Source organism: Gadus morhua, chromosome 18 (assembly GCF_902167405.1).
Source record: "Gadus morhua chromosome 18, gadMor3.0, whole genome shotgun sequence".
Lineage (NCBI taxonomy): Eukaryota > Metazoa > Chordata > Actinopteri > Gadiformes > Gadidae > Gadus > Gadus morhua.
Window position 1 is genome coordinate 11,511,100 of NC_044065.1, and position 14,657 is coordinate 11,525,756.

Sequence of the window (14,657 nt, forward strand, 5' to 3'; positions counted from 1 at the left end):
AAGAAAGAATAAAACGTCCCCATCCAAGTCAATCATCGTGGGAATTTGTCCTCTGTAAATCGTTTAAATCGGTAACCACTTTTGACGGTTACTCAAAAGTGATATAGCTATGAGAGCTATGAGAGCGAGGTTATAGCTATGACTGTAAAAGAAAACACTCATCCTTCGACCCTGTTGCCGTCTGACATGGGGGACTGTGATCTCGGTTTCAACTGACAAGTCAGTTGGAGAGGCTACAGTCAAATCGTCTTTGTTGCTTAGGAAGGTTCTTAGCTGGTTGAAATATCCCGGAAGTATCTGAGTGGCAGCCATGATGGGAGCAGTTTGAATTCGCTAAACGCTTAGGAAAGGTGCTTCAATGCTTCATTTCTTATCTCCTTTGGTTTAGGACACATCCTGGTAGAGTAAAATCCTTTAAGACAATAATTCTAAGAAGGAGATAATACCGTCCAAAAATGCCTTGCGGTAGCAACATTCATACCGTGCACTATTAAGCCGTGCACGAGAGGCATTCCGCTGAAAAGCACGATCAAATCGTAGGTCAGAGGAGCGGAAACAAGCAAAGTCCTCTCCTAAATAAATCCCTTATAAACCTTGCCGCCCTTGGAAGACATGCGGGGGTGCCCCAAGGAACTTTTTGACATTCTAGCAGCAGCAGACAACAAAAATTTGTTTTTCATTGGTTATATAAAATAAATAACTCCTTCTGCAGGCTTGTGTGTTAACGTGTCCTTGAATGGCCCAAAAATGCAGCGCTCTGAATTGAATGACTTATGGGATTCAACTCATACCATTGGAAATGCCACAATCCCACCTGTAAACGTTATTTGGCATCTTTTTAAACCCAAGCCCATACCAGTGAAATTCCTTTCTTTCTTTTCCCATCTTTAATTTTCCTTATTTTGATTGTCCTTTGAATGTTTAACGGTATTTCTTCCTATGCCAAGCAATACTTGTGTCTGAAGTGCGCTATATATACTGTACATGCCTTAGAATACTAAATATAATGTACTAGAAAACAAATTATCTTTAATCCCCCCCCCCCCCCCCCATCCCTCCAATCCCTTTATCCCCTGGTCCAGGGTACCACCGTTGCGTTCCCATGGCAACAAGTCGGACCATATCTCACGGGCGGATGCTAATGCATGCCATGGGAACCAAGTCAGACTTCCTCTCCGCACATTGAAGCAACAGACACATGGTCCATTAGGGTTTATCAGTGATCACTGTGTTAGGTGTTATGATTGGATATGCACTACAGGGACCGTTCTGCCAGGTGACCCATGATGTCGCTGATCATGATGCCATTGTGCAGTCGTAGCAATCAGGAGGAAAGAAAGTGAATTCGAATTCAGTGGAGATTTGCTAGGCCCTGAACATGATTAATGATAATTATGATCATATTAACTATAACGACATTCATATTATTTATAAATAAATAAATTGTTTATTAATTTCATTAATCACCATTAGAGTGGCAGGATTAAAGTAAAAAATAAATGAACGACAAACTGCAGTGGATGCAGATGGTGTTTCTGGCTCCTTCTCCCCGGCTCCTACACAAGGGGCGGAGATCCAAGGCGTATCTACGCCCCTTTCAGTTTTTGGTTTCCGGCCACTCTGTGCCATCTCCTCGCAGAAGTACTTCTAGTAGAACTGCTGGAGCCAAGATTAGCCTAGCCCTGATCCAAACCCTGATCAGAGGGAGGTAATTAAAAGATAAGAAGATTATCGAATGTTACACTATATTACCATCACATTATATCTTTGTTAAGTAAAACTCTGGTTATACCGGCACTGTGTAAGTTTTCCCATTAGCATCCTCTAGTGGCTTAAATTGTAACTACAGTTAACATCGCTAACATAACGACACTAACTGTCTACAGTAACTGTTCAAAAGTGGACTAGATTAAAACGATTTATAGAGGAAATATTCCCTGGATGACTGACTTGGATGGAGACGTTTTATTCCTCTTCACACTTCATAATAACTGCAACTTTGAAGCATTAATAAAGACGTAGTTAATAGTGAATTCATCATTTATAAAGCATTGTTCCAACATTCCTACCTTGAGAAAGCAATTCATAATCTGTTATAAATTATCAATTAGATAAAGAAATAATAGTTCATAGGATCATTTATAACTTTTAAGCTATTTTTTTTACAATGTGTTAATGCTTTGTAAATATGTCATAATCCTTCAAATCATGATTAGTTCAGGTAGTTAGAAAGCAAGTATTTTGTGTGAGCTCATCTAAAATGAGGACTGTCTATTCCTTACTAGTTGTTACTATTCATAATTTGGTACTGCCTGACAGGGATGCATGTCATAATGCATTGTAAAGCCTAGAGCTCACACAAAAGTCTTCACTAATGCTTTCTAACTAAAGGGGAGCTGTGTAGGTTAATGGCATCTAGCGCTGATATTGCCTGTTTCTTTCAACGATGATGGGGAAGCTACAGTCGCCTCTACTGGACTGTAAAGTGCCAGTATATACTTCCAAAAGGATATAATCACAAATGAGTAATTGTCTACGACAGAATCGAGTAGCAAAGTGTCTAAGTAATGAGGATCCTTGATATATTCATTAACGGCATGTAGTTATGTCAGTAAAACTATAGAATAATAGCATACAAGTAAAACAGCGGTGCTGAAAAACGTTAGAAGAGTTAGTCTGTTCTGGGCTATTGTAGAAACATGGCAGTGCAAAATGGCAGGCTCCGTGGAAAAGGATATAGAAAGTGCTCCTTCTTAGCTAGCGAAACCACAACAATTATTATTTTCATGGGAATAAACACTTTGAATATGAAAGTTATAGTCCATTTCGTATTCTACACTCACTAAATTCTACACACTGGCCCTTTCATCAATCAAGCCTTAACATGTAGGCTAATTAAAAAAATGCTTTGTAACAACCATGCTAGCTTCAAGTATTTCAAGAGAACCATGAGTACCACTTAACAGGAAAAAATACACCTAAAAATAGGTCACAACTTTCCAGATTCTCTCTGCAAGAAGGACACATGGAACAAAGATATTTGTGTACAACTTCCACATGGGGCAACATTTATTTCCATTTCTGAAATAAATCCATTCATGTGAGACTGAGACTATAAAAAATAAAACACAGGAAAAACCACGTATGCACTTCATCCAAAATCAAAACCGCCCCAAAAATATTTTCTTTACAGCAAATAAGTTAAAAGCACAACTTGAAGCAAATATTTTAGGGTACAACGGCACTGAGGATAGATATGTGATTGTGGTGGAGAGATAGAGGATATGAGGTTCTTCTCAGTTTTTGGCTGTTTGTATGTGCAAAGGGTGATCATGTAAAAATAAGGATAGCATTGGTATAGCTTGAGTGAATCGTCACACTGCAACAACAACATATGCAACGAGATATGAACAACATGAACGGTTGCTTAAAATGACTACCATCCCTACGCATTGTGTTGCATAAAGGCGCAACATACTTAAGGTTGACTTAAGATCCAAGTTTATCAGACTTTTTGAGATAATTCATATTAGTGTTAGTTAAATAAAGTTGTTTATTTTTTCTAAATTTTATGTAAAGTGTCTTAGAATGATAACCTTTGCGTCCTATTCCAGACATAAGGAGAGTACTTATAGATTTGATAGGACTAAGTCATGATCACCTGAATGATGGAGGACAGTGAAGTCCGACATTTAATATCAAATATAGAATCAAATAAATTGAATTTTCCTGAATGCCATTAAAAAATGTGATCGCTATTATCTTTTTACTACTAAAACAGCTTAACCTGATAGGAGCCCCATATGAGCAGGTACCCAAAATATGTTTGGTCAGACGTGAATAATGCAAGCTGCCCCATTAGTAATGCCCCATTGCATCCACAACAACAACACAATGCAAGTTAGCTTTCATTCCGTATTGGCTAACTGTGCAAATATTTAAGACAGCAACATTAAAAACACAATTCCGTTGTGCATCAGTTGAAGAGGGTGCATGTTCGACAAGCTCTCAAACCGTCACGGAGTACTGGGTGCTGGGGTGGGCGTCTCTCTTGCTGTTTTTTTTCTAAATACCCCCCAAAATGTAAAGGTCACGGTTGTTGTCTGTGGTGCAGTCTGCCATGCGAACACAGCCAGGTTGAATCAAAGCCCCTTTGATACAACTGTACAAAATAAACAAGAAAAACCCCAATGAATCAAACGGTCAAACATAATTAAACCCGGCACACCCACGGATGCACACACACTCACTCTCACACACACACACACACACACACAAACAACAAAAACACGTTCAAAATTTGCCAACACACAAGTCCATAAGGCAAAGTGCAGACAGTTTTTTTTTTTCTCTCTTTTTCTTTTTGTGAAACGGTAACCACGGAAATGGACTCGGAGCATCTCCTTGATGTCGTCATGCGAGGACGAGGAAGAGGCACAAGCGGACACTAAGCTGTTAAGTCCCAAGACACACACGGGTAACACAGGTAATCCACAAACCCAGTGAACATCATGCCTACTGAACACGCAACACAACCTCCACCTCGGGATGCTGAAGGGACCATAGCAACATCTGGGAAAACGCGATAAAAAAATACTTTCATATAAACAGGGCGGACGGCATGGGGGAGGAGTCATCTTTAATAAATGCAAATCTTTACGGGGTTAGGGGATTATATATATGTTTTTTAGTGTAATAGTGCTGTGTTCATATCCTTTAGAGGTGACTCGGCTGGCTCCTCTCTTCTAGAAGAGGGGCGGGGGAGTAAGGAATATACTGGATATTTATTTTAATACAATTGTGCCATAAAAATATAGTGTCGGACATCGAAAGAAAATACGAGTAGATCAGAGCAGCAGCAGAAGCAACACCAGAAGATATCGATAACACATCCAAGCAGAGGGAGAGAGAGAGAGAGAGAGAGAGAGGGAGAGAGAGACGGAGCGACAGAGAGAGAGAGGGAGAGAGACAGAGAGTCAGAGGGAGAGAGAGAGAGATCATGATTTGATGCAACAATATCCACAGAAAATGACGAAATTAAATGTAGGAAATACATTCACGTCACTGGAGCGAGCGTTGGGATCAGACTGCATGCTCTGATGTTAGTGATGGGGTGAGGGGGGATTCCTCTGTAGAAAACGTGTTTACGGAATACTTTACAACCGAATAAAAACAAAACTAAACAAAATGTAAAACGCCATGAAATCAGTCTTAATCTCCTTCAGCTCCTTATACGTATATCTATATAGACATATACCTATTTGTAGTAAATCTTTTTTTGGTGGATGTACAGTCTTGTGCAAGTTCCTGTTTGGAGAAGCAGTGCTTGTTTTTTCCTTCATCATTGCATTGAAGAATCGTTTCTTGTATTATTACCAACGTTAACAGTCGTGCCATGGGAGTCTTGAGACGGACAGGGAGTTGAACCTGCAACTTCAGTTTGTATCTTTGTTGAGAGTGTGAGCACCCCCTCTGTGAGAGGTCTGCAGTGGTCCCACCTGGAGCTCATGCTGGGGGTTTGATGCAGGGCAGACACATTGCAGAGGTGGATGTGTGGATGAGTCTAATGCGGTGCGCCCCCGTCCGACCTTTGACCCTTAAAGCGTGCTGCTCAGAATCTCTGAGAGCTGCTCATTGCTCTGGTCGTCTGAGTCCTGGTCGCCGCCGCCGCCGCCTTCCGCTTCCGCCTCGTCCGGCCCCTCCCCTTCCCCTCCAGACTCCGCCTCCTCCAGCACCACCACCGACACGCCCGCGCCCCTTCCCATCACCTCCATCCTCCCCTGTTCCTCCTCCCGCTCCTCCCCCTGCTCCCCGTCCTCCTCCTCCTCCTCCTCCTCCTCCTCCGGCTCTCCGTCCCTCTCCTCCCTCCAGCGCTGGCTCTCGTGCCCGGGGGACACCTCCTTGCAGGGCTCCACGAAGATGCGGCGCACATGGGGCCGCTGGTCCCTGTGGCGGCCCCGCCGGCTCTCCAGCAGCAGGCAGGACGACTGGCTGACGAAGGGGGGCCCCTGAGGGGACGCCAGCTCCCCGGGGCCGGGGAGGTCCGGGTTCCTCTGCCTGGTGTACACGCCCTCCGACAGGGAGCCCGTGTGGCCCTCGCCGCCGCCGCCGTGTCCCCTGAGCCAGCGCTGGGGCCCGCTGAAGTATTGGCCCCTGTGGCTCCGGGAGAGCAGCTTGCGCTTGCTGGGGGGGTTGGCCAGGGCGCGGAGGGGCGTGGCGGGGGGCCGGGGGTCCGGGTCGCCGGGGGACAGGGAGAGGGTCTCCAGGGTCTTTGCGGCGGCGTCCACCGGGGAGGGGGAGAGGGGGAGAGAGAGGGGCATATCTTTGGAGAATCTGGGGGAGAGGGGGAAGGAGGGTGAGATAGGGCAGGTTTTGGAGAGCGAGGGGGAGCGGCGCCGGGTGCAGGGGGAGAGGGCCAGGTCCTTGGAGAGGGAGGACGAGTGGGGGAGGAGGCAGGGGGAGAGAGGAGCGCCGAAGAACGGAGAGAGGGGGCCCACGCTGCCAGGCAGCGGGGGGAAAGGAAAGTCTTTGGGGGAGCAAACACTGTACCTACGAGGAGACAGACACTAGTTCATTAGAACACATCCTTCAGGGAAGACTCGGAAAAGGGAAACAAGAAGAAGCCATTTTGAAGGTCAATCGAGCACACAGTTTACTGCGGGTCCATTCGGTCGCATTGAGTCCCCTCAACCAAAGGAGAAACCGTTGCATCTCGGGCTAATCAGGAACTCCAGTCAAAGTTCTTCCTATTCTCATGCTGAACCTTTGCCTTATTGTAAGACTTTCACTGTGCACAGCAACTATCATATACTGCATTCCACGATATACTGCACACTTTGCACAGATTGCTTGAGATATATATCTTTTTGATCACTCAGATCACTTAATTTCTTTTTTCTTTTCAGAGCGGTCTGATTGGTTGAAAACCACAAATTTTGTGTTAACATTAAACAAATATTAACTGTATCTATCGGATTGAAACATATCGCATTAAATCGCACCGAATCGTTAGAACATTGACTCGAATCGCATCAAATCAATCCATATTAAAATGTATCGTCCCTGAATCGTATCGTAGCGTACGTATCGGATCGTCCTATAAAGGAGAGATGCACATTAAATATGGAACCAAATACTATCTAAATTCAACTTTGGTTAACTGGCCGAGAAATGTTATTGTGTGTCTTGCCCACTCATGAACAATACATAACTACCCCTCCCTCCCCCCCACTCACCCCTCCTCTCTCTCACTCCTTCCCTCCCTCCAGCATGCCTCTCTCCCCCCAACTACTCCCTCCGGTTCCCAACTCTGTCCCTTCTTCCCCCTCCCCCCCCCCCACTCAACCCTCCTCTCCCTCACTCTCTCTCTCCACCAACTCTTCATCCCTCCCTCCCCACTCTGTCACTTCTTCACTCTTCACTCTGTCCCCCCCACCCACTCCTCTCACTCTCTTCCTCGCTCCAACACCAACATCAACATCCATCCTCAATCCCTCCCTGCCTCCCTCCTTCACGCTCTCTCCCTCTCCTCTCCCTCCTTCCCCCCCCTCCCTCCTCCCCCCCTCCCCTCCCCAGTCTCCCCCTTCCTCTCCCTCCTACCCCCCCCATCCTCTCCCTCCTTGCCCCCCGGTCTACCTGATCTCGTGGATCTGGAGCACGTCGGGGGCGCTGCCCCCCAGTGAGTGCAGGGCCTGGGTGGAGAGGTCCTGGGCCGAGGAGTACAGCAGGTCCATGTCCCGGGGGCTCAGGGCGTCACTGGAGTCGTAGTCGCTGTCGGTGGGCAGGAACACCTCCGAGGAGCCGTCGTCATCAGAGCCCAGCGCCGTGTCTGGGGCGGGACACACACACACACATTCCATGCTTAAGGAATCTAATAGTCTGGCTCTGTATACGTACACATGTGCACATTCATGTCAATAAATGTAACGAAACTACTGCCAGCAAGGTATTTTTTTTTTTTTTTGAAAAGCTACTGTAAGTTATTTACTGCCACTACTGCTCTATAAATAAAAAGAACCAAAGAAAAATGTATACGGCTGTTTGCTCTTCTCATTCCTCCCTTTCCTCGTATCGTAATGCGCATATTTCAATACTAGGTATTGCTTGTAGCTGGAGTGAGTATAACTTTCTTACTTGAGCACAGAAGCTAGCGATGGTTTTGCTCTCTTGTGTCAATAAATAACATAAAACAGACTACAAATCGGTTCAAACCATTTTCTGTACGAACATACTACAAATGACAAACCTGAACCTTAAACAAGACCAAGACATGCAAAAACATCCTACGAATGATCGTAAACGTTAACCCTGAACAATAACAGGAGCTAAGAAAAAAAACGGTGCAAGCTTCCTCTACGAACATTCTACGATTAACCAAATACCGGAGAATATATCGGGAAAAAGATATCGGAGAGGGAGACACCCACCGTTGGCGGCGGTGCGCCGGCGGAGTTCGGGCGAGGGCGACGGGGTGGGCAGGTAATCCATGGTGGAGGAGGTGGAGTCCGTCTTGGGGTCCTGAGGGTCGCTCTCTGTCCGGGTGGCGCTCACCAGGCAGGTGATGGGCACGCCGCCGCGCGGGTGCTTGTAGCGGGCGTACTGCAGCGCATCCGTGATCCACCGCAGGTCCCGCCACATCTCGTCCAGTTGCTGTGGTTACCGCAACGACAACGGGGGGGGGGCAAGAAAACGCAAATGTCAACGATGTTAAGTAAAGGATATAGTGTTAATTAAACGATGCAGAGGAAATTGTATAATGTAGCAGACGATAAACAATGGGATTTTAAGTAATGGATGCAACGTTAAGTGAACAATGCGACGCAAAGTTAACTATGCAATGTAAAGTAAAGGATGTGACGTAAATATAAATTGTTTTAAAGTCAGTAATGTAACGTTAAGTAAACAATGTGAAGACTTTTGCACGTCATTGTGTATTGGGGTCAGGGGTTTCGACCTGACTCTCAGCCAAAAGGCACTGCGTTTGATCTCCAATGGCGGTACTGGACCTGTAGGCATCTTTGGGGGGAATGCTCACCACAAACATATTGGATTCAAATAACTGGCTTTGTCTAACAAGTAGGCAAGAAAAAATATTTTGTGTTACAATTCAAAACACAGAAATGCAACCAATTATTTCCGAAAGTATAAGCGATAACTGTTTTGTGTTTTAAATCGATAATGAACAACAAACCATTAACTACTTCTGTCCAAATGAGAAACACAAGACTTTTTCAGTTGGACGGAGAACTGGTTTCCTTTACAGATACAGTAAATTGTTATCTATTAATATGAAAAACCTGGCCGGGAGAAAAGCCTCAGGAGCAACAATATGCAAACTCACGGACTATTAAAGTGTTTTATGCTACTCCACAGAAGTCATTAACTTGAGTCCTTCCAGGAGCCGTCCACTGTTTAGTGCATTGTTTACTCATTAAAACCGGCGCCCAGTTATGACTCTAAAACTTAAACAAACCATTCGAGCAGAACAGAACTTATTTTACTTCCCTATATTATTCTGCAGAAAAGAAAGTGTACCGTTAAAACTTATCCATCAGGGGAGGACTAAATCGTTATTTTTTTGTTAATCAACCAATTATTATAATAAAGATATATATGCTTTTTTAGAGTTTTTAAAGGCGTTCTCTGTTCCACATCAGTTCTGGTCTTTCTGCTTGTCAAGCAAAGTAAGCCATTTCAGACTTTTTAAGCCCCTTTCCTGACAGCTATGCCATTATGGACTAAATAATGAATGGATGTAGCCTTAATAAATATATATGCATCTGGATTCCCCCAAAGGTGGCGGCTACCAAATGGCATTTCTATTGGAACAAAGTGTGATGGCCAGGCAGACTATATTTAAAGAGCATACATCACCAGAGACCCTTCAGGGAAACGAATCTCCGCTCAGTAAAGAACTAAATGTCAAGGGACTAACAGAAGGCTGGGGATTGATCTTAATAACCTGATCCAACACCTGACTCACTCTTATATAAACCGCTATCAAGTCATTATCTGAATCATTTCCTTCCACCACAGGTTCAGAGAGCGCTCTGTGAGGCCGGCGCCAGGGGAGAGATTGAAAGAAGGTCTAGCATGAATAATACATGGGGCCAGGCAGACGTTGACCACACCTTCCTTAACCTCGTTGGGCTGTCACAGAGCGGGCGTTTCAGATGAATCCGTGGGGATGAGTGGAGGTTTTTATTCGGAACCATAGTGAACCTGAATGAGGCAGACTTGGAGGGGGAGGCTTTTATAATAGTCTTGTTGGGAAAGCGTGTTACGTCAATTAGTGTGTATTAGTAAGAGCAACTAGAGAAGAAGAAATTACCCCTTTGTGTACCCGCAGCACTATTGCAAGGTATTAAGGAATATGGATGCAAAAGTAGTGTAATCAAGAGTGTGTTACTAAAATGGAATACACAAAAAGTAACGTATTCCAAAAAAAGACCCAGTTTTGCCATGCTCTCACTGTGCCTTTCTCAAGGTAAGATGAATACTTTGCAGTCTATCGCTGAACAGAGACTACATCCAAAAAAAGGAGAGGATTCTTCACTTTGTTTTACTCTCTCTCTGGCATGTGTGTTTGTGTGTGTGCTTTTGCATGTGTGTGTGTGTGTGTGTGTGTGTGTGTGGAGGGTGTGTGTGTGTGTGTGTGTGTGTGTGTGTGTTTGTGTGTGTATCAAGTGAGTGCATGTCTTTGAAGAGAATGAAGCATGACAAAATGTTAAGGAGCTATTAGATGTCTGTCTGGAGGAGCCAAGAGAAAGAGCGAGAAAGCCTACTGCCAGACACACACACACACGCACACACACGCGCGCGAGCGCGTGCGCACACACACGCACACACTAAAGCAGGGAGATGACTTGGCTGGAAGGAATGCCGGGGCTCTGATGGCAGACACACAGAGAGAGAGAGAGAGAGAGAGAGAGAGAGAGAGAGAGAGAGAGAGAGAGAGAGAGAGAGAGAGAAAGTGCGAGAGGGGGGAGGGAGAGGGAGAAAGAGAAAGCGAGAGACAGAGGGCGGGGAGAGAACGAGGGACAGAGATAGAAAGAGAGGGGCGAAGGGGGGCAAGAGAGAGACAACGACAGAGAGAAAGATAGAGACCGGGTGAGAGGGATAGGGAAAGAGAAAGACAAAGAGAGAGAGAAATACAAAGAGAGAGAGAGAGAAAGAGAGAGAAAGATAGACAGGGAGAGAGAGGGAGAGTGAGAGAGGGGGACAGAGAGGGGGACAGAGAAAGGGAGGGGGGGAGAAGGAGAGACGGGAGGAAAAAAGTGGGAGAGAGAGAACCACACAGGAAAGAAAGTGAGTTTCCGGCAGAGGGAATAACTCAAATCCAACCAATGTCCCTTTTGGCCAAAAGAGAGAATTTCTTCTCCTCACAATTTATGAATTCATACTTCAGGCCTGATTTATTCTAGTCTTGTTTAACTAATACCACGCTACTGCAGCTCATCCCCCAAGAGTGCGTGTCACATAAATCAACGTTCAATGACAAAAGGTTACATATATCTATTAAAAAAATTGCTTTTCAACACATCCTCGCCCAGTTCTGTGTCATCTATTTTACAAAATAGATGGAAAATACAAAAATACGTTTAGCAGAAATTCCATCCACAGCTACTTACAGTAAATCCAAAACATGTCATTAAGCAGACTTAGGGGGGAGGTATCTTGCTCATGGATACGTTGGACTGTAAATACATGTCTTGAACCTAGAACCTACTGGCTGGGAGTAAAACACCACGTCAACAATGAGCAGCGTCATCCCACATAAGCGTTTATATATAGGTTATGATCCTCTATAGAACATTTTCACAGAGGTGTCTAGGTAAAACCAAAGGTATAGCTCATAACAATAGTCATAACAAGCTAGTAGACTGAACTGGTCTACCTTCCATCCCTGGTACGTGAAGGTAGCAGACGCATAATTAGTGTATGAGCGATGCCTGGGCTAGTCCTACGATTGACACCTCTGTGAAAAGTGTTTATTGGCAGCATGTCAACAGACAGAGTGATTCGTCCAATCGTCAAGTGGCTACGTCAAGTGGCTGAATCGTGATTAATTTGGTCAATATTCAAAAACGATCATTCAAACGATTATTTTTGAGTTTGAAAACTTGATGCATTTATTGAGCATTTCTCTCCAAAGAAACACTTTGTACCTGAGAACTTTTAAAATTCCCCTTAAAAAAATACACAAAATGTTCAAATCCAAAATAATGTATCAAGCTGTTCTATTTCTATAAAACTTTAAGGAAAAAAACAAATAAAACTAAAAAATAAAAAGATTAAAATAAAAATGTTGGTTCAACTTTATTATATTAGTTTTGAGATCGCAATCAAATTTTGATTATTCCGAAAGCCCTAGTGTGTAGTAAAGGCAAGGTTTCCATAGAAAACTAGGGCAGGGTGAAAGACATCGCCACCCCCAACCCCACCACCACCACCTCCACCACCCCTACCACCACCCCCACCACCACCACCACCAACCCCACCACTGCAGTGAGCCGATTGCGTTGGAGGACACCCACTCCTGCCCTTCTGACGGGAAGCTTGCGCACGGCTGATTCGTTTACACGGGGCGATGGCTTTTGAGAATGCTCGGTTTACCGTCCAACTGCCAGCCTCACACGTCACATGACTGACGTCAGGGAATTTCCTATTGCGTTTAGTCCGAATTTTAAAGGGGTTTCGCAGCACAGTGACTCAAGACAAAGTGATTCACTGATTTGAAAGCAAAACAAGGACTGCCCAGCCCGTCGGTGTTGCAAGCCCCTGTGCGTATGTGTGTGATGCTCTGTGTGTAGTGATGCGTGTGTGCCTATGTGCCTGATTCTCTGTGTGAAATGATGTGTGCGTGTGTGTGTGTGTGTCTGTGATGCATTGTTGGTAATGATGTGTGTGTCTGTGTGTGTCTGTGTATGATGTTCTGCTGGTAATGATGAGTGTGTGTGTGTGTATCGCTGTTTGTGTAATGTTGTGTGCGTGTGTAAGTAATGATGCGAGTGTGCGTGTGTCTGTGCAGGCATGCCTGCGTGTGTGTAATGAAGTGTGTGTGTGTGTGTGTCATTATCTAATAGGTGACGAGGGAACCGCATAACTTTAGGAGACAGGGCCAGTTGAGCTCTCGCTCGCGCTCTCTCTCTCTCTCTCTCTCTCTCTCTCTCTCTCTCTCTCTCTCTCTCTCTCTCTCTCTCTCTCTCTCTCTCTCTCTCTCTCTCTCTCTCTCTCTCTCTCTCTCTCTCTCTCTCTCTCTCTCTCTCTCTCTCTCTCTCTCTCTCTCCACCAGAGGAAGAGGTGAGTAGCATCTGAACTTGTGCATTCATAAAGAGAAGGGACATCATCCTACTGTTCCTTCCCTACCATGTAGGCCACAGTTACGTGTGTGTGTGTGTGTGTGTGTGTGTGTGTGTGTGTGTGTGTGTGTGTGTGTGTGTGTGTGTGTGTGTGTGTGTGTGTGTGTGTGTGTGTGTGTGTGTGTGTGTGTGTGTGTGTGTGTGTGGATGCGAGCCAGAGTGGTAGACTATAGGGTGGTGGATTTGACATGCGATGTTGCATGGAAGGAATGCGTAGCAATTGAATGTGTGTCTCGTTGCGCTGTTGCGTGTGCTGTATCTATCCATACTGGATGTGGTTTGGTTTCATATATGTTTGCTGCGCATCTGGGTGTGTGTGTGTCTGGCTAGCGTTTTGGAAACATAGCCTCTACATAGATATATTATTAGTTACTGTTGCAAAAATACTCATCTATTTAGGTTCAGAATAGGAATATTGTTCTCATCGTTTGTTTTGATTTATTGCTATAGAATACCACCATAAATAAAATAAATAATAAAAAATAAACGTCAATACAAATATTAATGGCAGCGCATTCACAATAGATATTAAAGGTAATGGTAGAAATATTGCAATTAAAGTATCATGCCATGGTTTCAATAACAAATGTTTGTTTTTATAATTATCAAAAAGTGAAAAACTCTTGTTCATTTGGTTTATTTAATTATCTCCCAAAAACTCTAAACTAGTGGTCAATAATATAAACCGGTATATCAAACCATTAAACAAAGCAAACCACAATATAATCCCTTTTTTATCAGCAATAAATTTGGATTATCTTTGTGTCCGGGGCCTCAGAGCCTATAATATCCAATATGTGAGGCTAAATATGAATAATGACGTATCAGGTTCCATTAACAAAAACGCCCTTAGCTAGCTCAACACTCTTTATCTTTATTGCTTGAAATATGACAATAATCGCGTTCCAAATCTCTCTCCTAGTGGATCAGTTGAGCACGCAGCTGATTCATGCCAGATTGGACATTTGCCGACACATTTTGAGCTCCATCCGTCATATTGTCTACCGCTGGCGTCTGGGCTACAGAGTCACAGTATATTTTCCCCTGTTAACACGTGGCGAGTCTAAACACACTGTGCCATTAAGACAGCATCACGTCAGGGTCCTGTTAACTAGGACAACACACACACGCAGAGATAGACAACCACACGCATGAGACACACAGACGTGTGCACGTACACGCACGCGCGCATAAGAGAAGCACAGACACATACACACACGACCACACGAGTACACACACATGCAAAGCAGGAAGACACACACGCACAATCACCCATTCAAGCACACACACAAGGAC

General features: G+C 44.5%; 1 protein-coding gene across 3 annotated transcripts in view; it reads right to left on the minus strand.

Moving 5' to 3' along the window:
- Nucleotides 1-3,037: 3,037 nt before the first annotated feature.
- Nucleotides 3,038-14,657, minus strand: part of ankfn1a (ankyrin repeat and fibronectin type III domain containing 1a) — a 100,172-nt gene continuing 88,552 nt past the window's right edge. For 2 of the 3 annotated variants that reach the window (XM_030340193.1, XM_030340195.1), the window contains 3 exons: nucleotides 8,427-8,649; nucleotides 7,636-7,828; nucleotides 3,038-6,549 (listed from right to left, as the gene is read on the minus strand). In XM_030340193.1, coding sequence (XP_030196053.1) covers nucleotides 5,598-6,549; nucleotides 7,636-7,828; nucleotides 8,427-8,649 — 1,368 coding nt within the window. In that variant the 3' untranslated portion in view covers nucleotides 3,038-5,597. The remainder of the gene's footprint in view (nucleotides 6,550-7,635; nucleotides 7,829-8,426; nucleotides 8,650-14,657) is intronic. The other variant, XM_030340194.1, reaches the window with a different exon arrangement.